Source organism: Triticum aestivum, chromosome 6B (assembly GCF_018294505.1).
Source record: "Triticum aestivum cultivar Chinese Spring chromosome 6B, IWGSC CS RefSeq v2.1, whole genome shotgun sequence".
In the NCBI taxonomy this organism is placed as follows: Eukaryota; Viridiplantae; Streptophyta; class Magnoliopsida; order Poales; family Poaceae; genus Triticum; species Triticum aestivum.
The window spans coordinates 106969824-106997150 of NC_057810.1; the positions used below are offsets into that span (position 1 = coordinate 106969824).

General features: G+C 47.0%; 1 protein-coding gene and 1 long non-coding RNA gene across 2 annotated transcripts; one reads left to right on the plus strand and one right to left on the minus strand.

Annotated features, from left to right (window-relative positions):
• Nucleotides 1-1177: 1177 nt before the first annotated feature.
• LOC123133683 (uncharacterized) lies at nucleotides 1178-2153 on the plus strand. Its single transcript, XR_006465347.1, has 3 exons — nucleotides 1178-1310; nucleotides 1732-1836; nucleotides 1934-2153. It is a non-coding gene; the product is annotated as an uncharacterized lncRNA (long non-coding RNA).
• Nucleotides 2154-8881: 6728 nt separating this feature from the next.
• On the minus strand, nucleotides 8882-9493 carry LOC123136041 (photosystem II 5 kDa protein, chloroplastic). Its single transcript, XM_044555327.1, has one exon. It carries the CDS (start codon nucleotides 9389-9391, stop codon nucleotides 9071-9073), a length of 321 nt encoding a protein of 106 aa, XP_044411262.1. The 5' UTR covers nucleotides 9392-9493; the 3' UTR covers nucleotides 8882-9070.
• Between the last annotated feature and the right edge of the window lie 17834 nt (nucleotides 9494-27327).

The following is a 27327-nucleotide window of genomic DNA, read 5'->3' on the forward strand; positions in this document are numbered from 1 at the left end:
GAGTTGCCATCTACCATGAAACCAACAGGGCAAAATTAGGCTGATTGAACATGGGGGAGTTGCCATGTCTATATTTAGTACCATTACAGAATGATGGGTTGTGGTGGGCATGAAGATGGCAAACATGGCAAAAAAAAACAGTTCAACCATGACAATTGATGGGTTATGGATCTGATGAATTTGCCAAGCATCGAGAAATAAGAATGACAGTGAACCTCCCAGCTCCTCATCGATTTGGGATTCCTGGCTGTTGGATCGAAGCGCTTGATGCGATCTGAGCCGTCGGATCGAGCCCTGGAGTGACCTCGTCCGTCGGATAAAAAATAGTTACTGCTGCAATGAACAGTTTCACCTCGACTGTGCCACCGCGCGTAAATAGCCTGCCCCGCCGGGGGTATTTTCGTCATTTCACACCCACGGGGTATAAAAGGGCCGGCTCCCCTCCCCCTCCCGCGCGCCTCCTCTCCCCTCCCCTCCCGCGCGCCTCCTCTCCTCCCCTCACGCCTCCTCTCTCCCCGCCCGCATCGCCGCCGCCGCCGCCTCCCACCGCCTCGAACGGCGCTGTCGGCAGCCAGATACGCCACAGCAGAGCGCCCCCCCTTCCCCCCCCCCAACGACGACGAGCAGCAGAGGAGGGAGGACGAGGAGCATGACGGCGGCGGCGGGGAGCAACAGTAGCAGGCCAAGGCGCCAAGCAGCAGCGAGCCCCGACATCTCCACCACCGCGCAGCACAACGCCGAGCTCGCCTCGCTCCATTGCATCCTCTCCTCCCGCCGGATTCGCCGCTCACGGCCACCATCGCTCACCCGCGACTTGCCCGTGGTTAGGGTTTCAGGTGTTCGTCACCGGTGGCAATGGGGCTGCGCCTCCTCTCTGCATCTGGTCAGTTCATCCCTTGCCCCTCCCTCCTCCTCCTCCTCCTCCTCCTCTTTCTAATCTCTCTCTTCTTTTGTAGCAGCAGAGGCGAGTAGCGGGGACGAGCCTCCTCCCATTTACTCTCTGTGTATGTGTGTTCATCCGCTCGAGAACTGGATCCCGAGGGGCAGAGGTGCAAGCCTGCAGAGCCGCTTGATCCCAAAATAAAGGTAATTTAAGGCATGCTTTGGGTCATTTCTGTTGCGTCTCAGATTCGTTGGTACCATTTTCAGTTTCAGTTACTATTATTCAGATGTGATTGCCTGGCAGCAGCTCGGGCCTGCTGAAGAATGAAGACGCAACAACAGGGGGAGGGAGATTGGAATGCTTCAGGATCCTGAAATATGATGTTAAACCTGAGCATTTATCCAAACAAGGTTAAGGTCCTGAAAAGGTATATGCATCAGCATCACATCTCTTTTGACACTAGAGTTTAGTAGTTTTGAATACCACACATATTAAATCTGAGTACAAATTCTTGCTCCTTAATCACTGGTTCAACTAATGCTATTTTTTCATAAGGGACACATTCTCGCTCCTTAATCACTGGTTCAACTAATGCTACAAATCTGAGCGGTGCTGGTTTGTTTTGATTGATCCTTGCTTATTTATTTATCGTAGGGATTGGATAGCCCACATGGTTGGTTAGGAAGATAATTGAGGTTCTATGCCTAATGTGTTTATGGTCCCGTTAATCCAAAAGATCTTATGTTGGTTTATCTGGTGTGATGGTATTGTTTTGTCCAGGGAATTAATTCTATACGCTTTGTGAGAAAATGTTCAATCCACCTTACCTTTTTGTATCTTTTTTACAGTTCTCAGTTACATGGAAGTGGTTATTTCCAGTCCTTTGTGGTTATCATTGGTGTTTCCTGGTTCAGAGCACCTCCATGACGGCACCCAACAGTCTCGGAGCCAAGGTGAGATCCCCCTTCTCCTCCTGCCCCTGAGACCCCTCCTATGTTTCATGGATTGTATAATGTGATTTTTGTAACTGATGGTCTTTGTTTTATATAGGTGATAAGAGCAGGGATGGACTCATTAGCATCAGCCATGTGAAGATGATTGGAAAGTCTACTGGAGTAATCCTTCTTCATGGTATACGGTACTAATATTTAGCCTAAAAGCTTTGGATATATTTAAGAAAAAATATATGGTGTTTTATTATGCATAAAGCCATTAATGTTGTGATTTTTGAATATGTGGGTTGTAAATAGATATTCTGGTATCTTGTTTCACTGCACTCTGTTGATACTCTATGATAGGTGATTAGTAGACATGCTTGCTGATATAGGCATGTTGCATTACTACACAGACAATGTAAATTTCATGCCATCTATGCTGGATGATTGTGCTTGGTGTCAGCCTGCTGTCCTTTGCAAAGGTATCTCGGCTTCTTCCATGTCATTCATATGCAGCTCATGTTCTTTTGCATTTGTAGAGTCCTTTGTATCTTTGCCGCATCAAGCGTAATTATAGAAGGCACTATCATTTGAGCACTGTATTATTTCATTTTGAATTTACTGTACGTAAGAAATCTGTTTGGAGGATAATTCTGCGTCAAGCGTAACTCAGTCGATGCACTTGGAGCACGGATACATGTTATTTTGTGAAAAAATAAGCTCATATGATTTGCTCTTGTGGTTTGAAGTTTAGCAAATTGTTTATCTGTGCTTCCTGACGTACCAAGAGCTGTTATTGGTTCCACGGGAATGATTTTTAAGCTGTGTTATTGTGTTCTGCAAATAGTAGATAAGCAATTAGCATTCTCTATTTTGCTGATGAGTGCATACAAAATATACATGATTATTTCTGTTCTGGGGTACATGGGAAGTACTTAAAGCTCATTTTCTTTGCCTCCCATATGATTTTAAGTTACATATGCCCTTTATTAACATTGTGGTGCTCTACATAATGCTTCAATAGATGATAAACCTATAGAGTATGGTTTTGATTGTGTTAGTTGGAGGCTTTACTTAGAACGCATTTGTCAAAAAAACATGTTGTGTTTCAGTTTTAATAATAACTAAAATTAGTACCTCATAAATTCAGTTCACTTTGCTGATTACCAAATACCAATTAAAGTTTCTCTTCTTGATATGGGGTTACTAATTTCTATAAGTAGTTGAAGAAAAGAGCATATGTTTATTTTCTGGACTGATATTCATGTGTCTTAGGGGTTGGATAGCTGATATTGTTGGTTATGAAGAACTATGATGATGATGTCAGTGCTGGATGGTTCTGATTGGTCCTTGCTTGTGGGCCGCGTGTGCTTCCTCTCTCCCGGGAGTTGGTCGCAGCCATGGAGAGCCGCCAGAGGAGCAAGGACGGCCAGCCCCTGCCCCCTCTCCAGCACGTGTCGGGGATTACAAGCGGTGTACGTGGTGAGCCGCCCGCCTGCCCCACTCTACCCCCAAATCTACATGTACATCCACTAATTGACTGAAACTGGTTTGGATGTTTGGTTTCCTCTGAATGATTCATTAAATCACCTTTTGATACAAGCAAACTCAAGTTACTGTACATGAAGCAGTGAGTGATAAATTTCCAACTGAAAATACTACTTATATACATACTACGTAGTTGAAGAGACCATGTTACATGTCACTATGTAGTTGAAAATACTACGGAGCTTTTTACTGAGTCGGCAATTTTGTTTCTATGCGGATGCAAACAACCCCGACCGCAGAACCTAGATGTACTTTCTAGCTACATTGGCATGTTGTGAAAACAGACTAAACTTGCGACTCACTTTTGGACATGGATATGAGCTTGTACTTCCTTCTTTCTCTCATGGCGATGTTTTGTCTTCTCACTATGTGTGTGCATGCATTGGTACCAATAGCTAACGCAAAACTAAATGCTCAGAGTTGGACTGAATTAGCTATCTATAAAATTCAATAGCCATGTCCAAGAATGTGCTACAATGAGAAATTAACATCTAGGTATATATCATCCCATGTTTAGACCTCCTTAGGGTTTGTGTATATTACCATGCTTTGTTTCTAATGGACGATTTTAGTGCCAATTGTTCTATTTACTTTATTTATTTATAGCACACATATGAAACCGATCAACAGGGAGCAAGATTAATCATGCACAGGTTGTCTCATTGGTTTCCTTGCAGGTGATTCTTTCCTCTTGCCTAGCCTTCTTGCCGCGGTTTGGAAGCAGCGGCGCTAGGGTCTGCCTCGACCATGGCAAGGCAACTACAATCCATGGGTCATCAGCACGGCGTGTCGAGGTACTCCCTCGCGACGCATGCAACGCGCGCTGGGTCACACCAAGCTCAGGCCACGCCTACGTCAAGCTCCTTCGACATAGGTCTATCTTTCTCTTTCCTTAATATTCATCTTCTGGACAAATTTTATCCTTTGCAATACAATTAAGTTGGCACGAACAATTCTATTTAAAGATATACTATCCGAGGCGTGAAAAAGAAGGTGGCGTAGGTTGATGGTCTAGCTGTTTTATAATCCCTTTTATTGAGATCAGATGAAGTTTAGTCTGGTCTTGCTCTCAATTTCTCTGCATTGTTTTGAAAGATTATAGCATAGTCCTCACCGTGTTGAGTTAATGATAGGAATGTTCAGCTGGCATTAGTTTAGTTGTTGGCTTAAATTTTCAGTGAGATGATTCAATGATCATACAGTTTAGACCGTCAATTTTATGGCCGGCCTCGCTTTCTTCCTGTTCAGGCAGTATGCTCTGCAGGGGGTGCCTCATGGTTTGTGGATCTGTTTTTTGTTGTTGTTGAAGATTTCAACAAAATGACCGGTAATCAGTTGTGAATAATCCTCCTTGTGATGGTTGAGCTAAAACAGGGCATTCACATGCAATTTATTTTGGTAGAGAGGAATTTTTATTATCTAATTAGACATATAGGTAGTGAAAACACCGTTCTAATTACATAAGTAGGACTATAAAATCTTATTCTAGCGGTGTGATATGCTTTTCAAAAGCTAGGTGTACAGTTGTATGGTGATGTGTTTTTTGGCCTCACCATGTTCTTGTTGTGCTTGTTGGTGTGCAGGCTAGCCAATGAGGGCTTTTTGTTTCTCATCTTATTTCTAGCAAAGGCCACAAGTATCATTCTCTTTGCCCCGGTCATCTCCGCCCCTGGTGTTGCTCTTGGATGTGCTATACATCACCTCCCCGCCTCCTTGGCCACTTCGGTGCCCGTGGAGTTCATGCTCGTCGGCGGGACGGTGCAAGGTGCAATTCCGATGTAGCGGCGTGGATGTGTGGCGTAGGAGGCGGTTCCTCGCCGGTTGGATGGCGTTCAGGCGCAACCCCATCGCCCATTGAGTACTGCCTCGGCTACAACCTCCCTTGGTGAGCTCCATCCTCCTCCTGTTCATCTGCTTCGGCTACTATATAGAACATGGCCGTGGCTATGTTGATGTAGTGCTTGTCTGGTTGATGCTCTGTAGTTGTGGATCCATGCTGGAGCTCTCTCAGAGCTCAGGCACTCTCGGCCGTCGGATCTTTTTCCTGATGCGATCTGGGCTGTTGGATCTCGCCCTCGGTTCACCTCGTCCGTCGGATCAAAACTAAGGCCGTTGCAATGAACAGCACCCCGGGCGCACCGAATGATGCATGGCTTTGTGATTAACCAGTTTGTAGTTGTTGAACTGTTCTGTGCTGGATGGACTTTCCATTTTGGCGAGTCTGCTAGAGTTGCTCTTAGCTTGCGCAGGGCTATGATGATCGATTATGGCTGATATAAGCATGCTCTCGAGCAATTGACGCACTTGTGGGTATTAGGTTGGACCCCCTCGTTTCTTTGAGCCATTTTGATCATGTGCTTATTTTAGTGGCTCTGTCCTTGGATGGTCATTTCTGATGAGTGATAACCAGGGCAGTTTCACCCTTGTAAGAATATATTGATCTGGTGATGGAGACACTAGGGGAAGGGTCATGATCGAGCAAAGGCGAATCTGAGCCCATTCAAATGCGGTTCTGGTCTCAAGCATAGTGTGCTATGTTGTCGTTCTGTATTTGTATTTAGCGCCTCTTTCGTTTGTACATTTCCACAATAATAGCTTCAAATCTCTTTTGCTATTTGAAACTGCAGTTTTTTAAGGGTCACACATACACATGATGTGTTCACATGTTAGTTGAAAACTTGGTGAATTAAATATATATCTCAGCTACTATTGATAATCATGGCTAAAGCAAAATTTCTTCTTTAAGTTTGCTTCCCACGTACATGTGTTACTGCTTGTGAATCTCTATAGTTCATGAGAAATTGCTGCAGCTCATCATGAATGGGTCGAGGGGAAGATGATCTGATATGTGTCACTGAAAGCGAAGGTAAAATTCCCATACATCACCTGCATATTACCTGCCAATTCACAAGTGCATGTTCTGTATCAAATATAATTGTTCCCTGTGTCGAAACATAGATTCTGCATTGTATAGGATTCCAGCTCTTTAACCCTTTCTGCATGCTCTTACATATATGTGCTTTCATTAAGAAGAAAAATCTACCATGCTAGCTTAGTTGATCCAGGGCTTAAGCTATATACCAAAATAACACTGGGAGGAGTTCTGTCAGAAGTACCTTGAGCCTTTTTATTTCTATATTCTGTTTGTGCACTCATTTAATGCCACTTGGAATCTGAAGTAGAAAATATCATAAAGAGCTTGATAGCGTATAACATTACTTGGTATTTTATCATTCTTATTACATCATTAGATCTTATATATGTTATTTTGGTATATTCATGAGACTTCCACTCTGCTATTGCATTAGTAATTTTCATTGACCTGTATTACATCATTGATTGTAATCAGAGTATAATTATATGTTTGCTCATGGTGCTTTAGGTCAAGATGTTTGGTATATGCTCATCTTGTGGAGTTAAACTTTTAGCTAATAACCGAAATGTTTCCTTTTCCAGGATTCTCCTATGATGGAAGAAGTTCTAATCATCTTACAGTCAAGGGTTAGGGCAGATAAACTCACAAAAACATTTATTTGGATCTTTCCGTTGTGAAGTGCCATTTTTTCTACTTGTACTTTGTAGGCAGTGTTACTGATTTTTTTTCAATCTCAGTATGCCATCTATCCGAATTTTGTATCGCTTGCATAGTGCCTAATATCATGAGCCAATTCTAATATTATTTATAGAGCTTTCATATTATCATTAGGATGATGGAGCCTGTCAAGTATTGTCCACTACTGATTGCATTAGCTTCGCCTCAGAACGTGGAAAGAGGAACTAGAGCTATCAATACTACTGTAAATATCGATGTTTCCAGAGCATTGTTTCCAATTGTCTGTTATCTCATTGTGTTTATGAGCAGATACAACATCTCCTGTGAGACTTAGTCTTACACTTGCTGATATAAACTACTTGGCAATATTTATAGAATGTATGTCTTTCTGTTTCTACTACTCGATACAAATCAGTTGTCCTCGGCAAACATTGTGGCTTGCTTTTGGTACAAATTTTGCCTCTATGATCTTTAGTTTTGTTGTTATCGTGGGCAACAATTACACTTTAGTTTTGGTATATATTTAATCTACATGCCCTATATTTAATTATCCTGGGTAACAACTATACCTTGCTCATGGGCAACAATTACACTTTGGTTTTGGTATATATTTAATCTATATGCCCTATGTTTAGTTATCCTGGGCAACAACTATACCTTGCTCTTGATGCATCTTTATAGTGTTTGTGATACATACTGAACACATTATTCTGGGCGGTTATTATAATTTCTTTTGGATGTTCTAAATGCTTTGTGATATTAAAGTTTTAGTCGCTGGGTCAATGAGGCAACACCCGCAAGGCGCGCGCTTCCGATCTTAGCATTAGACCAAAATATTTAGACCGGCACCCTTGAGCCTGCTTTCTATCTTCGCATTAACTACTTGACCAAAACATTGGATATTGGGACCGGCACCCTCGCGCCAAGGCGCGATCCCGATCTAGTTTGGTACAGTAGCATACCAATTGCTTGGTACTTCCTTCGTTTCAAAATAGATGACTCAACTTTGTACTAACTTTAGTATAAAGTTGAGTCATCTATTTTAGAACGGAGGGAGTACATGTTAACAGGCATAACAAACATGAAAATAAAATAAAATTGTAACTAGAGGTGCTTAGGAGTCTGCCGTTGTGGGACAACCAAGTTAGCAGGAAACAAACTCTATGCTTTAAGCTAGAGAAGCTTGAAGAACGGGAGAACCTTATGCGGTAGCAGGTAGATCATGCAAATTGCCCGGTTAATGGAGACCATAACACACACTATTTCTAGGCTTTCATAGAACGGAAAAAAGAATGCAATTAGTTGAGGAGGGAGGGTGGAGTTTTGGTAGAGGAGAAGGCGTAAAGACATTTATTACCAACTACTTTTCTTCCTTATTTACCCCTGTGGCGGGTGCTGATACTAGTGACATCCCGAACCATATATCCCCAAAGGTGACCATGCAAACGAACGAGTTTCTATCGGCAAAATTCACCCCGAAGGAGGTTTAGAGCCCATAATGATATGGGGGGTCGAAAAGCTACTGGGATGGGTGGTTTCCCAATGGTCTTCTATAAACACTAGATGACCCGTTGCGCCAATGGCGCGCGGTCTCTCCGCGTTTCTGTGTGGGCCCTATCCGTCAGTCCGACACGGCGAATGTACCTGGACGCGTCCGGGCCTCCTCATATCCGCCCCAGATTTGGGACGGATATGGGGAGTGCCCGTCAGTCCGGATATTTGGGCCAGCTATGGAGAGGCCGATTGAATGTCGTTTTTGTGTCTGGACACTGACCGGGCAAATTGTCCGGACTTTTGGGGCGGGTATAGGGTTCGGTTGTAGATGCTCTTAGAAGAGCAAAGATCAGGTGATTTTGTTTACCCAATACGACGTGACAGACAATAGTCCCCTGATGTCAGCGTTGTGATCGGTTCATTTTCAGAGAAGATCACTTGACAGACGAAAGTGCGCATGCATGAAAGTAATCAAACAAGCGGTTTCACCTCGAATTTGCAATGGATAATACAACAACATTAGAGACCGTCGATGGCGGCGTCCAAGCGCACGCAACGCGGCCTTGTGCATCTAAGTTCGAACTTCGACAAGAGATAAAACCGTACGTAGTACAATATTTACCGCCCACCCGCATCATCATCGTCCCCTCCCCACGATCAGTTGTGGCAGATCTTGGCGGTGGGCATGGTGATGCAGACGGGGGCGTACTTCTTCTTGGCCTCGGGGCTCCCCTTCTTGACGTCTGACTCGGCGAACGCCACACCGCCAATGGCCGACAAGGCCGCAGCGGCGGCAGCAAACACCACGGCACGGCGGCCGTCGGTGGCAGGCTCCACGGCCGCCATCTTGGCCGCCGGCTCCTGCTGGCTCTCGACCTTGGCGGCCCGGGCCACCACGAGGCCGCGGCGCGGGGCGGCCGCGCGCCGGTCGACCGCCACGGCCGCGGAGAGGGACGCCATCATGGTGAGCGACGCCATCGGGACGGAGCTGCTGAGTTGTTGGGACGATCTGCGCTGGGAGCGTGTGATGATGATGCTAGTGGGGTGCGTTTTGGTGCGGGGCTATTTGGTTATGAAGTTACGGCCGGCTGGGCTGCAAGGCAAGGGCGCGCCTTATCTGTCGCGGGGATGGCGTGCCCACTGGCGAGCGGCCATGTGGCGGCGGCGCGTGACATGGCTGAGGTGAGGAGAATTCTGGTTGGATAACGCTGGGGTACGGTGGATAGCAAATGGGAGGACCTGGATGGAGGCCGGATGCGGATTTCTGGACCTGGATGGAGACCTCAGCTGGTACGTCCATGATGCCCAAGAGTAAACAGAAGTGCCTTCACATATCAGTGGTATCGAAGAGTTAATCGAGACAAAGATGAAAAAAACGTGGGTGTTCAGGCATAGCATTTTATTTTCCACACAAAGTACGCACGGCATACGGGATTAATGGACCAAAATGGAGTTTTGGGACGAGCAGTATTTTCAAATATTTGGCATCCGCGAGAATTTCTGGGTCAGTTTGTCTAATTCACATCTAGATGTTTTTTAAGGATATCACATCTAAGCTCTCACAAATATATAATGCAGCAACAAGAAAAAAAAATAGGACAAAAAAATACCATAAACAAAGTGAACATCAGGTTAGATGTGACATAACTATGTCACATCTAGATGTGTCCTAAACAGACCCGTTCTGGGTACCCAAGACCTCTATGAATTTCTCGGGGGTCGGCTTAAGTTTGGTTGCAATCGATTCCGAAACAGCTTTCGGGGTTCCTTTGGGAGTCTTTTCCAACATTGCTTTGCACAAGATTCAAACACGCTCGACACCGGTTGTTGATACGTCGGTTTGACACCATTTCCCAAACTACTTTAGTTGCAGATTACATCGAGAGATTTGAATTAGTCATCAACCATTTATTTGCTTACTCTCACTCCATCCATCCTTGTTACTATCTTATTGTGTGGAGGGACTCTGCAGTGCTGTTGGTGTAGGGCCCACCATATATCGACACGACGTGCACCTTAGCGACGCTCCAGGAGGATGTCGTGTAAGGCATCACCATGCATCAAGCAGTCGTAGTCGCCTGCCCCTCGGCTGGTGGAAACGGTGCACCGTGCAGGGGTGACCATGCCTTTGCCCGCTCCATGGATCGTCGCGGCATCGATGGATCGTCGCGGCATCGATGCAAATCATGCTGATGGCTCCAAACTCAAGGCCCTGTGGGAGTACAAGTATGCATGCAACCTCTGCTTCAACTGCGGAGAGCACTGGGGAAGCGACCGCACGCCATCACCATGCAACTTCATGTCGTGGAGGAGCTCCTGGAGTTTTTCAGCATCGATGTTGTCTTCAAACCGACAGGCAGTCTAAGTGTGTTAACCATCGCCTCAAGATCTTCCTACGTTGCTTCACGCATACCTGTCCAAAAGCTGGAGCCACTAGATCCCCCTCGCTCAGTTTTGGTATAACTCTTCTGTCACTCGATGATTGGAATGTCCCTTTTTAAGGCCATATACAAGCATGAGCCATGACACTAGGGGATCACAACGACAAGTTCCTGTACGTCCTAACTCTGCAATCATGGTTCAGTGAGCGTGCAATTATCCAGGATCTACTGCAGCAACACTTGCAGAGAAAGTGCATGCACATGAAGCATCAGAAGGACAAAAAGATATTGCACCGCACCTTCATGATGGGAGATGTATCCTTTTTGCAGCTCCAACCATACATTCATAAATCCATCGCGAAGCACGCCGACCATAAGCTCTCTTGCCGCTACTATGGCCCTTATCAAGTCATAGTCAAGATCAAAGATGTGGAGTATTGTCCGCAGCCACTAGATAGGCATTTGTGCATTTGTGTTTCACGTTTTGCAACTCCGGCGTGCACTACTCCCAGGTACCGTGACTGAACCTGAGCTGCCGACTTCAATGGGTGTGCTAATGGTTCTAGCTGCCATACTTCAATAACGTTAGAGCAAGAAACACGGAAGCATGATCGAGCAGGTTCTGATACGATGGTTGGATCACGCCATGGTCACCAACATTGGGTAGACAAGGTCATGCTCTAGGCTCGTTTCCTTAGCGCGGAGGCTTGGGGGCAAGCCTCTTCACAAGAAGGTGGGATGTCATCACTCCTGACATGCATACCCCCACCTGGAAGTACCACATTTGCCTCGCGGGACGCTTGACCCATCAGAAGGCAGTAAGGCACTAGCCTAACCCAAGAGTCCAGTGCCTAGAGCGGATTTCAGTTGCTTCCTTCCCCTCGCCACCTACTTGTCCATCTCGAAAGAAGGCATCTAGTGGATCATCGAACATGACAAATGGTGGCGGCTTACCATTTCCCTTCCTAGTTCCTCGTATAATGGCTAGTAGTTCCCTTCTAGTCGCTACGCTAAGCTCAAAGTAACCATACTTGTGAGTGATTAAAGAGAAGCAAGAGTCGGTCCCTGACAATAGGCGACACATCCAATGATCCAAATGTCCCGAGACAATGGACGTGGACATTCGGTTTCTTCATGTTACAACCCTCATACGGCATGACGCCGTTGAGACTCCACAACGGAGGTTTGTTGAGCAGGTACACCGTCGTCTTCATCGCTTCTACCAAAGGCCCCATCACGACCATGGACTTCAAGTGGTAGAGCACCATCTCACTTCCAGTTGAAGAAGTAGCTTTTTTTAGGCGAGTATGGTGTGGTGGTGTAATGCTTGATACCGCTGGCCTCGTAGAAGTTGACGAAGTTGTTGGAGTTCGACTCGCCACCGCGATCGGATTGGAACGTGGGGAGCTTGCACTAATGTTCATCCTTGTACTGGAACCTAGGGATCCCGCATACCATCCCCTTCTGGGACAAGCTACGTAGCGCACCGGAAGTGGAGTTGGCCGTAGTGCTCGATGAGTGTAATTTACACCCATATTTTTTCTAAATATGATCTTGATATTCCTAAGTAATTTTGGTTGTCTCAGCCTTGTTATGGCCTTAGCTCTTTTGTACTCCATTTTGCAATTTTTGGATAAGAAGTAAGGAACGAAAGAAAGCAGTGGGCCTCTTGCAGGGACCCAATCCGGTGCACGGGATGCCTTCGTTTCGGCCACAAAGTGTGTTTTGTCATGCTGAGCGCCGCATCGATTTGACTACGAAGCCGCACCATGATGCTCCAATGCTTACCCCACTGTCTACACTAGAGGTTAATGCAACACCAGCTGATGTGCAATTGCAGCCCGTCGTAGCGGATGAGACCGAGTTGCTTCGCATTGAGCTGCACAATTGCCTTGCGCGAGTTGGGAATGTTCCGGGAGAGCGGAGGCCGCTCTCGCCAAACTAGAGGTTGTGCTGGTTGTGTCTTCACTGCCTAAGCTTCAGATTGGGTCTTCAGTTGGGGAGGAAGAGGAAACCTCTACGGACATTTCTCCCCTCGTGCTACATCATGTCCGTCATCGATGCCTGTCATCGATGAGGCAAATCTTTTGCATCGGTTAAAAAAAAGCAGTTTGCATGAATCGATGCAGAGGCCTCCCCTTTCACCATTCTTTCAGAAAAGGCAACTGCATCATGCAGCTAAATTGCTTCCAATGCATAACTACAGTACAAGTTGGTAGTGAATTACTTGCATTCATGGTGATATCTGCACATATATATAACCAGATCCAATAGCAGAGAGAGCTATGGATCCAAAGCGCAGACCACTATATATACTCTACTAGACTACTAGTAACCACATCCATCAATCAAGCCGAACGTTAGTAGGTACGGCTGTCTATTTAGAGATGGAGCACACACTAGTAGATGATAACATGCATGCAAGGTGTGTGTATATTCCCTTGTAAATTCATGCGTTCGGCCTGGGAGACAACGGGAATTTATGGATCTACATGAGAAATCAAGTTTGCACTGGTTTGACATTCTCAAGGAGTGTGTCTCTGTAGGCATTCTACTAATTGTTAGACTATTACTTGGCTCTCAAGTTACCTAATCCTAGTCGTATTGTAATAGTCCTAGTTGTATTGTAATAGGTATGGTTGGCTTGTAAACTCTTATATATACCGCTCTGTGTGGCCGCAAATCAATAACAATAGTTTTATTCAAATCTTACATGGTATCTTAGAGTTCCTGGTCCTAGGGTATGGCTCCGCCGCCCACCCCACCGCCGCTGCCGCCGCCCGGCTACTTTGAGCGACGGGCCGCTACCCTCGCCCGCACCGCCGCCACAGCTTCCTCCTCCTCTACCCTAGCTCTACTACCACCACCTATGCCCCCGGTGCTCTCCCTCACCGATACAATCTCGGATATTAGTCCTTATATCCCCATCACCCTCGATCTCAACTCCCACAACAACTACCATTGGCGCCACCTCTTTGAAGTTCACCTCGGGCGCTGCAATCTTCGCTCCCATGTCGACGCCACCGCCGTGCCGCAATCCCATGATCCCCAATGGGTCAAGGATGACCTCGCCATCATCCAATGGATCTACATGCGCGTCTCCACCGAGATCTTCAACCTTGTCTTTCGGGATGCTGCCACCGCCGCCGGTCTCTGGGTGGCTCTTCAGCAGTTGTTCCAAGACAACGTCGATGCTCGCACCAATCTACTCCACACCGAGCTCAGGAATACGGTGCAAGGCGACTCCTCTCTCAGTGTCTACTGCCAACGCCTCAGGTCCATCGCCGACGAACTCCGTGAACTTGGTGATCCCGTTGAAGATCGGTAGCTCATCAACATCCTCCTCATCGGGCTCGGCGAAAAGTTCGACAAGCAGGCCTCCTTCATCCCCATGATGCGGCCTCAGCCAACTTTTGCCGAGGTGCGCTCCATCCTCCAGTGGGCCGACCGTGCTCAATCCAACAAGGACGCTCGCCCTCAGCTCTTCGCCGCCGTTCCGCGTGCTCCGGCACCCGCGACGCCACCTCCACCAGCGGTGCCTCCCTCCCCGGCAGCGTCCGCTCCGCCGCCGGGCTGGCGTCCCAGCCCTAATTATCGCGGCAAGAACCCCATCTACAGGCCACCTTCGACGCGCTCGGCGCCTACTCCTCCACCTTCGCCAGCTCCAAGCACGCCACCAGTAGCTACGCCTTGGCGTCCTCCACATGATCCCTGGACGGGGCTCGTCCAAGCTTGGCCTATGCCATGGTCCGCTCCGGCTCCCCTAGGCGCTCCACCAGCTTATACCGGTGCCTGGCAGCCCGGCGTGCGGCCCCACACTGGTGCTCGAGGATTCCTCATGCCTCGCCAGCCGGCCCATGCCTACCATGCTGCTCCAACATATGGCGCTCCCTACTATGCTGACGGAGGTCACTACTGTTGGAAATATGCCCTAGAGGCAATAATAAAAGTATTATTATATTTCAATGTTCATGATAAATGTCTTTTATTCATGCTATAACTGTATTATCCGGAAATCATAATACACGTGTGAATACTTAGACCACAATATGTCCCTGGTGAGCCTCTAGTTGACTAGCTCGTTGTGATCAACAGATAGTCATGGTTTCCTGACTATGGACATTGGATGTCGTTGATAACGGGATCACATCATTAGGAGAATGATGTGATGGACAAGACCCAATCCTAAGCATAACATAAAAGATCGTGTAGTTCGTTTTGCTAGAGCTTTGCCAGTGTCAAGTATCTCTTCCTTCGACCATGAGATCGTGTAACTCCCGGATACCGTAAGAGTGCCTTGGGTGTATCAAACGTCACAACGTAACTGGGTGACTATAAAGGTGCATTACAGGTATCTCCGAAAGTATCTGTTGGGTTGACACGGATCGAGACTGGGATTTGTCACTCCATATAACGGAGAGGTATCTCTGGGCGCACTCGGTAATGCATCATCATAATGAGCTCAATGTGACCAAGGTGTTGGACACGGGATCATGCATTACGGTACGAGTAAAGTGACTTGCCGGTAACGAGACTGAACAAGGTATTGGGATACCGACGATCGAGTCTCGGGCAAGTAACGTACCGATTGACAAAGGGAATTGCATACAGGGTTTGATCGAATCCTCGACATTGTGGTTCATCCGATGACAACATCGAGGAGCATGTGGGAGCCATCATGGGTATCCAGATCCCGCTGTTGGTTATTGACTGAGAGCGTCTCGGTCATGTCTGCATGTCTCCCGAACCCGTAGGGTCTACACACTTAAGGTTCGGTGACGCTAGGGTTATTAGGAAGACTAGTATGTGACTACCGAATGTTGTTCGGAGTCCCGGATGGGATCCTGGATGTCACGAGGAGATCCGGAAGGGTCCGGAGGTAAAGATTTATATATGGGAAGTTGTCAAACGGACACCGGGAAGTTTCGGGGTCATACCGGTATTGTACCGGGGCCATCGGAAGGGTTCCGGGGGTCCACCGGGAGGGGCCACCCCTCCCGGGGGGCCACATGGGCTGCGTGGGGCAGGGAGCCAGCCCCTGGTGGGCTGGCCGCACCCCCCTCCCTTGGGCCCATGCGCCTAGGGTTGAGGGGGAACCCTAGAGGGGGCGCCCCCCTTGGCTTGGGGGGCAAGCCACCCTCTCCCCTCTCCCCTCTCCCCTAGGCCGCCGCACCCCCCCTAGATGGGTTCTAGGGGGCCGGCCCCCTTCTCCCTCCCCCCTATAAATAGAGGGGTGAGGGGAGGGCAGCCGCACCACCCTCCAAGGCGCAGCCCTCCCCTCCCCAACACCTCTCCTCCTCCGTTGTGTGCTTGGCGAAGCCCTGTCGGAGTACTGCCTCTCCACCATCACCACGCCGTCGTGCTGCCGGTGGAGCTGTCTTCCTCAACCTCTCCTTCCCCCTTGCTGGATCAAGAAGGAGGAGACGTCTCCCGTCCCGTACGTGTGTTGAACGCGGAGGTGCTGTCCGTTCAGCACTTGGTCATCGGTGATTCGAATCACGTCGAGTACGACTACATCATCACCTTGCAAGCTTCCGCACGCGATCTACAAGTGGTATGTAGATGCAAACTCTCTCCCTTGACTCGTTGCTTAGATGAACTCATAGATGGATCTTGGTGAAACCGTAGGAAAAATTTTAATTTTCTGCAACGTTCCCCAACAGTGGTATCAGAGCTAGGTCTATGCGTAGTTCTCTTTGCACGAGTAGAACACAATTTTGTTGTGGGCGTGGATTTTGTCATCTTACTTGCCTCTACTAGTCTTTTCTTGCTCAAACGGTATTGTGGGATGAAGCGGCCCGGACCAACCTTACACGTACGCTTACGTGAGACCGGTTCCACCGACTGACATGCACTAGTTGCATAAGGTGGCTGGCGGGTGTCTGTCTCTCCCACTTTAGTTGGAGCGGAATCGATGAACAGGGCCCTTATGAAGGGTAAATAGAAGTTGACAAAATCACGTTGTGGTGATTCGTAGGTAAGAAAACGTTCTTGCTAGAACCCAATTGCAGCCACATAAAAGATGCAACAACAATTAGAGGACGTCTAACTTGTTTTTGCAGCGATTGATCATGTGATGTGATATGGCCAGAAGTTGTGATGAATGATGAATTGTGATGTATGAGATCATGTTCTTTGTAATAGGATTCACGACTTGCATGTCGATGAGTATGACAACCGGCAGGAGCCATAGGAGTTGTCTTTATTTTTTTGTATGACCTGCGTGTCATTGAATAACGCCATGTAAACTACTTTACTTTATTGCTAAACGTTAGTCATAGAAGTAGAAGTAGTCGTTGGCGTGACAACTTCATGAAGACACGATGATGGAGATCATGATGATGGAGATCATGGTGTCAAGCCGGTGACAAGATGATCATGGAGCCCCGAAGATGAAGATCAATGGAGCTATATGATATTGGCCATATCATGTCACAACTATATAATTGCATGTGATGTTTATTATGTTTATGCATCTTGTTTACTTAGGACGACGGTAGTAAATAAGATGATCCCTTACAAAAATTTCAAGAAGTGTTCTCCCCTAACTGTGCACCGTTGCTACAGTTCATCGCTTCTAAGCACCACGTGATGATCAGGTGTGATGGATTCTTACGTTCACATACAACGGGTGTAAGACAGTTTTACACAGCGAAAACACTTAGGGTTAACTTGACGAGCCTAGCATGTGCAGACATGGCCTCGGAACACGGAGACCGAAAGGTCGAACACGAGTCGTATGGAAGATACGATCAACATGAGAATGTTTACCGACGATGACTAGTCCGTCTCACGTGATGATCGGACACGGGCTAGTCGACTCGGATCGTGTAACACTTAGATGACTAGAGGGATGTCTAATCTAAGTGGGAGTTCATAATTGGATTAGAACTTTATTATCATGAACTTAGTCTAAAACCTTTGCAAATATGTCTTGTAGATCAATGGCCAACGCTAATGTCAACATGAACTTCAACGCGTTCCTAGAGAAAACCAAGCTGAAAGATGATGGCAGCAACTATACGGACTGGGTCCGGAACCTGAGGATCATCCTCATAGCTGCCAGGAAACAATATGTCCTAGAAGGACCGCTAGGTGACGCTCCCGTCCCAGAGAACCAAGACATTATGAATGCTTGGCAGTCTCGTGCTGATGATTACTCCCTCGTTCAGTGCGGCATGCTTTACAGCTTAGAACCGGGGCTCCAAAAGCGTTTTGAGCACCACGGAGCATATGAGATGTTCGAAGAGCTGAAACTAGTTTTTCAAGCTCATGCCCGGGTCGAGAGATATGATGTCTCCGACAAGTTCTACAGTTGTAAGATGGAGGAAAACAGTTCTGTCAGTGAGCACATCCTAAAGATGTCTGGGTTGCACAACCGTATGACCCAGCTGAACATTAACCTCCCAGATGAGGCGGTCATTGACAGAATCCTCCAGTCGCTCCCACCAAGCTACAAGAGCTTTGTGATGAACTACAACATGCAGGGGATGGAAAAGACCATTCCTGAAGTGTTCTCGATGCTGAAGTTAGCAGAGGCTGAAATCAAGAAAGAACATCAAGTGTTGATGGTCAATAAGACCACTAAGTTCAAGAAGGGCAAGGGTAAGAAGAACTTCAAGAAGGACGGCAAAGATGTTGCCGCGCCTGGTAAGCCAGTTACCGGGAAGAAGTCAAAGAATGGACCCAAGCCTGAGACTGAGTGCTTTTATTGCAAGGGGAAGGGTCACTGGAAGCGGAACTGCCCCAAATACTTAGCGGATAAGAAGGCCGGAAACACCAAAGGTATATTTGATATACATGTGATTGATGTGTACCTTACCAGTACTCGTAGTAACTCCTGGGTATTTGATACCGGTGCCGTTGCTCATATTTGTAACTCACAGCAGGAGCTGCGGAATAAACGGAGACTGGCGAAGGACGAGGTGACGATGCGCGTCGGGAATGGTTCCAGAGTCGATGTGATCGCCGTCGGCACGCTGCCTCTACATTTACCTACGGGATTAGTTTTGAACCTTAATAATTGTTATTTAGTGCCAAGTTTGAGCATGAACATTGTATCTGGATCTCTTTAATACGAGATGGCTACTCATTTAAGTCTAAGAATAATGGTTGTTCGATTTATATGAGAGATATGTTTTATGGTCATGCTCCGATGGTCAATGGTTTATTCTTAATGAATCTCGAGCGTAATATTACACATGTTCATAGTGTAGATGCCAAAAGATTTAAAGTTGATAACGATAGTCCCACATACTTGTGGCACTGCCGCCTTGGTCACATCGGTGTCAAGCGCATGAAGAAGCTCCATGCCGATGGACTTTTAGAGTCTCTTGATTATGAATCGTTTGACACGTGCGAACCATGCCTTTTGGGCAAAATGACCAAGACTCCGTTCTCCGGAACAATGGAGCGAGCAACCAACTTGTTGGAAATCATACATACCGATGTGTGCGGTCCAATGAGCGTTGAGGCTCGCGGAGGATATCGTTATGTTCTCACTCTCACTGATGACTTGAGTAGATATGGGTATGTCTACTTAATGAAACACAAGTCTGAGACCTTTGAAAAGTTCAAGGAATTTCAGAATGAGGTAGAGAATCAACGTGACCGAAAGATAAAATTCTTACGATCAGATCGTGGAGGAGAATACTTAAGTCACGAATTTGGTACACACTTAAGGAAATGTGGAATCGTTTCACAACTCACGCCGCCTGGAACACCTCAGCGAAACGGTGTGTCCGAACATCGTAATCGCACCTTATTGGATATGGTGCGGTCTATGATGTCTCTTACCGATTTACCGCTATCATTTTGGGGATACGCTCTAGAGACATCTACATTCACTTTAAATAGGGCACCGTCTAAATCCGTTGAGACGACACCGTATGAATTATGGTTTGGAAAGAAACCTAAGCTGTCGTTTCTAAAAGTTTGGGGATGCGATGCTTATGTCAAGAAACTTCAACCTGAAAAGCTCGAACCCAAGTCGGAAAAATGCGTATTCATAGGATACCCTAAGGAAACTGTAGGGTATACCTTCTACTTAAGATCCGAAGGCAAGATCTTTGTTGCCAAGAACGGATGCTTTCTGAAAAAAGAGTTTCTCTCGAAAGAAGTAAGTGGGAGGAAAGTAGAACTCGATGAAGTACTACCTCTTGAGCGGGAAAGTGGCGCAGCACAGGAAACTGTTCCTGTGATGCCCACACCAACTGAAGAGGAAAACAATGATAATGATCAAGGTACTTCGGATCAAGTTGCTGCTGAACTTCGTAGGTCCACAAGGACACGTTCCGCACCAGAGTGGTACGGCAACCCTATCCTGGAAATCATGTTGTTAGACAACAATGAACCTTCGAACTATGAAGAAGCGATGGCGGGCCCGGATTCCAACAAATGGCTTGAAGCCATGAAATCCGAGATAGAATCCATGTATGAAAACAAAGTATGGACTTTGACAGACTTGCCCGATGATCGGCGAGCGATAGAAAACAAATGGATCTTTAAGAAGAAGACGGACGCGGATGGTAATGTTACAATCTATAAGGCTCGACTTGTCGCTAAGGGTTATCGACAAGTTCAAGGGATTGACTACGACGAGACATTCTCTCCCGTAGCGAAGCTGAAGTCCGTCCGAATCATGTTAGCAATTGCCGCATACTATGATTATGAGATATGGCAAATGGACGTCAAAACGGCATTCCTTAACGGGCATCTTAAGGAAGAACTGTATATGATGCAGCCGAAAGGTTTTGTCGATCCTCGGAACGCTAACAAAGTATGCAAGCTCCAGCGATCCATTTATGGACTAGTGCAAGCATCTCGGAGTTGGAACATTCGCTTTGATGAGATGATTAAAGCGTTTGGGTTTATGCAGACTTATGGAGAAGCCTGCGTTTACAAGAAAGTGAGTGGGAGCTCTGTAGCATTTCTCATATTATATGTAGATGACATACTCTTGATGGGAAATAATATAGAATTTCTGGACAGCATTAAGGCCTACTTGAATAAGTGTTTTTCAATGAAGGACCTTGGAGAAGCTGCTTATATATTAGGCATCAAGATCTATAGGGATAGATCGAGACGCCTCATAGGTCTTTCACAAAGCACATACCTTGATAAGATTTTGAAGAGGTTCAAAATGGATCAGTCCAAGAAGGGGTTCTTGCCTATGTTACAAGGTGTGAGATTGAGCTCGGCTCAGTCACCGACCACGGCAAAAGATAAAGAAGAGATGAGGTCATCCCCTATGCTTCAGCCATAGGATCTATTATGTATGCCATGCTGTGTACCAGACCCGATGTAAACCTTGCCGTAAGTTTGGTAGCAAGATACCAAAGTAATCCCGGCAAGGAACACTGGACAGCGGTCAAGAATATCCTGAAGTACCTGAAAAGGACGAAGGACATGTTTCTCGTTTATGGAAGAGACGAAGAGCTCGTCGTAAAGGGTTACGTCGACGCTAGTTTCGACTCAGATCTGGATGACTCTAAGTCACAAACCGGATACGTGTATATGTTGAATGGTGGAGCAGTAAGCTGGTGCAGCTGCAAGCAGAGCGTCGTGGCGGGATCTACGTGTGAAGCGGAGTACATGGCAGCCTCGGAGGCAGCGCATGAAGCGATTTGGGTGAAGGAGTTCATCACCGACCTAGGAGTCATACCCAATGCGTCGGGGCCGATCAAACTCTTCTGTGACAACACTGGAGCTATTGCCCTCGCCAAGGAGCCCAGGTTTCACAAGAAGACCAGGCACATCAAGCGTCGTTTCAACTCCATCCGTGAAAATGTTCAAGATGGAGACATAGAGATTTGCAAAGTGCACACGGATCTGAATGTTGCAGATCCGCTGACTAAACCTCTCTCGCGTGCAAAACATGATCAACACCAGAACTCTATGGGTGTTCGATTCATCACAATGTAACTAGATTGGTGACTCTAGTGCAAGTGGGAGACTGTTGGAAATATGCCCTAGAGGCAATAATAAAAGTATTATTATATTTCAATGTTCATGATAAATGTCTTTTATTCATGCTATAACTGTATTATCCGGAAATTGTAATACACGTGTGAATACTTAGACCACAATATGTCCCTGGTGAGCCTCTAGTTGACTAGCTCGTTGTGATCAACAGATAGTCATGGTTTCCTGACTATGGACATTGGATGTCGTTGATAACGGGATCACATCATTAGGAGAATGATGTGATGGACAAGACCCAATCCTAAGCATAACATAAAAGATCGTGTAGTTCGTTTTGCTAGAGCTTTGCCAGTGTCAAGTATCTCTTCCTTCGACCATGAGATCGTGTAACTCCCGGATACCGTAAGAGTGCCTTGGGTGTATCAAACGTCACAACGTAACTGGGTGACTATAAAGGTGCATTACAGGTATCTCCGAAAGTATCTGTTGGGTTGACACGGATCGAGACTGGGATTTGTCACTCCATATAACGGAGAGGTATCTCTGGGCCCACTCGGTAATGCATCATCATAATGAGCTCAATGTGACCAAGGTGTTGGACACGGGATCATGCATTACGGTACGAGTAAAGTGACTTGCCGGTAACGAGACTGAACAAGGTATTGGGATACCGACGATCGAGTCTCGGGCAAGTAACGTACCGATTGACAAAGGGAATTGCATACAGGGTTTGATCGAATCCTCGACATCGTGGTTCATCCGATGACAACATCGAGGAGCATGTGGGAGCCATCATGGGTATCCAGATCCCGCTGTTGGTTATTGACTGAGAGCGTCTCGGTCATGTCTGCATGTCTCCCGAACCCGTAGGGTCTACACACTTAAGGTTCGGTGACGCTAGGGTTATTAGGAAGACTAGTATGTGACTACCGAATGTTGTTCGGAGTCCCGGATGGGATCCTGGACGTCACGAGGAGATCCGGAAGGGTCCGGAGGTAAAGATTTATATATGGGAAGTTGTCAAACGGACACCGGGAAGTTTCGGGGTCATACCGGTATTGTACCGGGGCCACCGGAAGGGTTCCGGGGGTCCACCGAGAGGGGCCACCCCTCCCGGGGGGCCACATGGGCTGCGTGGGGCAGGGAGCCAGCCCCTGGTGGGCTGGCCGCACCCCCCTCCCTTGGGCCCATGCGCCTAGGGTTGAGGGGGAACCCTGGAGGGGGCGCCCCCCTTGGCTTGGGGGGCAAGCCACCCTCTCCCCTCTCCCCTAGGCCGCCGCACCCCCCCTAGATGGGTTCTAGGGGGCCGGCCCCCTTCTCCCTTCCCCCTATAAATAGAGGGGTGAGGGGAGGGCAGCCGCACCACCCTCCAAGGCGCAGCCCTCCCCTCCCCAACACCTCTCCTCCTCCGTTGTGTGCTTGGCGAAGCCCTGTCGGAGTACTGCCTCTCCACCATCACCACGCCGTCGTGCTGCCGGTGGAGCTGTCTTCCTCAACCTCTCCTTCCCCCTTGCTGGATCAAGAAGGAGGAGACGTATCCCGTCCCGTACGTGTGTTGAACGCGGAGGTGCTGTCCGTTCAACACTTGGTCATCGGTGATTCGAATCACGTCGAGTACGACTACATCATTACCTTGCAAGCTTCCGCACGCGATCTACAAGTGGTATGTAGATGCAAACTCTCTAACTTGACTCGTTGCTTAGATGAACTCATAGATGGATCTTGGTGAAACCGTAGGAAAAATTTTAATTTTCTGCAACGTTCCCCAACAACTACTACACCCCACCGTCGGCCCTACTGCCCTCGTCGTCGTACCAGCCAGCCCTCCTACCATCGCCTCCATCGCCGACCCTACTGCCCTCGCCGTCGTACCAGCCGGCTCTGCTGCCAACACCGACCTCTGCTGCACCGCAAGCTGGGACCAAGCCGCCTTCATCCAGGCCATGAATAATTTTGCCGCCCAAGGCAACACAGGTACGGATTGGATTTTCGATTCCGGTGCTTCTAGTCATATGTCTGCAAATAGTACGTTTCTCTCCTCTTGCACTTCACCCCTCTTTAAATCCATCACCCTCGGTGACGGTTCTTCTATCCCCATCTACTGTGTTGGTCAGGCTCAACTTCCCTCCACCACTAAACCTCTTCTTCTTCGTGATGTACTTGTTTCTCCTACCCTTATCAAAAATTTAATTTCTGTTTGTCAATTCACATGTGATAATCTTGTTTCTGTCGAATTTGACCCCTTTGGCTTATCTGTGAAGGATTATCAGACCAAGATCGAGATCGCGCGGTTCAATAGCTCCGGCGACTTATACTCTCTCAATGGTGTTCCTGCTGCCGCTTCTCCAACCTCCATGCTGGCATCTGTCGATCTCTGGCATCGGCATTTAGGGCATCCCAACCCTGCAGTTTTAGCATATGTTCTTAGTGAATTTACCATACCTTGTAATAGAGATTCTCACGATTCTTCAGTTTGTGAGTCCTGTCAATTAGGCAAGCATGTGCGTCTTCCTTTTAGTTCATCTAGTTCTTCAAGCACTTATCCTTTTGAATTAATACATTGTGATCTTTGGACATCGCCTATTGCTAGTGTCTCTGGTTTTAAATACTATCTTGTCATATTAGATGATTTTACACATTTTGTCTGGACCTTTCCTCTACGCAACAAATCCGACGTTCACGCTCTCTTTCTCAATTTTCAGCGATACGTCTCTGTGCACTTCTTCCTCCCTATTCGCTTCATCCAATGTGATAATGGTCGTGAATTTGATAATATTAAAAATCGCACCTTCTTTCTTAACCATGGCATTCTTCTCCGTTTTTCTTGTCCCTACACTTCTCCTCAAAACGGCAAAGCTGAACGTTCTCTTCGTACTATCAATGATATTATCCGTACCCTTCTTCTTCAATCTTCCATGCCACCCCAATACTGGGCTGAGGCTCTCCACACCGCTACATATCTTCTCAATATCCGTCCTACCAAAGCCAATCCCAATATCACCCCCTATTTTTCTCTGTTTCTGTGCCATCCAAACTACTCCGACATTCGTGTTTTCGGTTGTCTCTGTTTTCCTAACACTTCCGCTACCGCCGCTCATAAGCTCTCCCCCCGCTCTCTCCCTTGTGTTCTCCTCGGTTTTTCGGATGAGCACAAAGGCTATCGCTGCCTTGACTTATACACCGGTCGGGTTCTTGTGTCTCGGCATGTCACCTTCGCCGAACACATCTTTCCATTTGCTCAATGTCCTACTCCATCACACACCACTACATCCACACCTAGCCTTCCTCCTACACGTTTCCCTTTCTATGCACCTCTCTTGACGTCTCAATCTCTAAATACCTCTTCCCCAAACCAACCAAATGCCACTGCCTCTCTAAATACCTCTTCCCCAAACCAACCAAATGCCACTGCCTTTTTTGACACATCACCGACTCCCACCCATGACCCGCCTCCTTCCCCATCTGCACCATCACCCACTCATGTCGATTCGCCATCATCCCCTTCGGCACCATCACCCACTCACGCCGATCCGCCACCATCCCCCCCATTGTCCGCATCTTCCGCTGTGCCGGACACCAGTGTAGCTCCTCTTCCCGTTCGCGCTGTTCCCACTATCCCAGCAGTCAATGATCATTCTATGCGCACTCGTTCCAAATCGGGTTTTCGTCAACCCATCGACCGTCTCAACCTTCATGCCACCGTCTCCCTATCTCAAGTTCCCAAATCATACAAAACCGCACTTCTTGATCCTAATTGGGCTGCAGCTATGCAAGAAGAATATTCAGCCCTTACTGAAAATAATACCTGGCAGCTTGTTCCTCGCCCTTCCAACACCAACATTATCTCTGGTAAGTGGGTGTTTCGCCAAAAGTTTCACTCCGATGGTACTCTTTCCCGCTACAAAGCACGTTGGGTATGTCGAGGCTATTCCCAACAGCATGGTATTGATTACGACGAAACCTTTTCTCCTGTAGTTAAGCCCAGTACCATACGCACTGTTCTCAGCCTTGTTGTCTCCTCCACCTGGCCTATTCACCAATTAGACGTAAAAAATGCCTTTCTTCATGGTTCTCTTCAAGAGACCGTCTATTGTCAGCAACCTCTTGGTTTTGAAGACCCTTCCTATCCCAACCATGTTTGTCTTCTTCAAAAATCTCTCTATGGTCTCAAACAAGCTCCCCGTGCATGGTTTCAATGCTTTTCTTCATTTATTCAAACCATAGGCTTTATTCCCTCTCTTTCTGACGCCTCTCTCTTTGTCTATCATCATAATTCTGACATTGCCTACTTACTTCTTTATGTTGATGATATCATTCTCACTGCTTCTTCTCAAACTTTTTTGGACCGCATTATTACTCATCTACGTTCTGAGTTTTCTATGACCGATCTTGGTCTTCTTCACCATTTTTTAGGTATTGCAGTGATTTGTGATTCATCTAGTCTGTTTCTTTCCCAGCGTCAATACATTCTGGATCTTCTCAATCGTGCTGGTATGCTAGACTGTCATCCTTCCCATACTCCTGTCGACACTAGTTTCAAACTTTCAGCCAATGGTGATTCTTTCTCTGATCCTACTCTTTATCGCAGTCTTGCCGGTGCTCTCCAGTATCTTACCATCACTCGTCCTGAAATCTCTTTTGCTGTCCAACAAGCTTGTCTCTATATGCATGATCCTCGAATTCCTCACTATAATCATATCAAACGCATCCTTCGGTATCTCAAAGGTACTCTGGATCATGGTCTCCACATAAACAATTCATCCCCCACCTTTCTCACCGCGTATTCTGATGCAGACTGGGCTGGTTGTCCCGACACTCGACGATCTACATCCGGTTTCTGTGTTTTTCTTGGTGACAATTTGATTTCTTGGTCCTCGAAAAGGCAGGTAACCGTCTCCCGCTCGTTCACTGAAGCTGAATATCGTGCGGTTGCACATGCTGTGGCTGATACGATCTGGCTTCGTCAGTTGCTCTCCGAGTTGCATCGACCACTTCCACATGCTACCATTGTTTATTGTGATAACATATCAGCTGTCTACATGTCCGGGAATCCTGTTCAACATCGCCGGACTAAACATATTGAGATTGATATACACTTTGTTCGCGAGAAGGTGGCTCTTGGACAAGTTCGGGTGCTGCATGTTCCTTCAATGGCTCAGTTTGCTGATATATTTACCAAAGGACTGCCATCTACATCTTTTTGTAATATTCGATCCAGTCTCAACGTTATCGAGCCTCCCGTTGATACTGCGGGGGATGTTAGACTATTACTTGGCTCTCAAGTTACCTAATCCTAGTCGTATTGTAATAGTCCTAGTCGTATTGTAATAGGTATGGTTGGCTTGTAAACTCTTATATATACCGCTCTATGTGGCCGGCAAATCAATAACAATAGTTTTATTCAAATCTTACACTAATAATTTGTAAGAAAGAGACCTTACGAATGCTCATGGACGATCTTTCTTCCACACGCGAACACACTTTTCAACACGAAGGCACAACTATGCATTGGACGAGTGTGGATACGATCACCGAAGGAGCACTTTTCAACACAAAGGCACAAATACAAATATACAAGTATTTGAATATTTGTGCACCAACCGGCACGCA

Excerpts from the sequence above, each read along its gene's own strand:
- LOC123136041 (XM_044555327.1), bottom strand. The coding sequence starts at position 9,391 with ATGGCGTCGCTCACCATGATGGCGTCCCTCTCCGCGGCCGTGGCGGTC.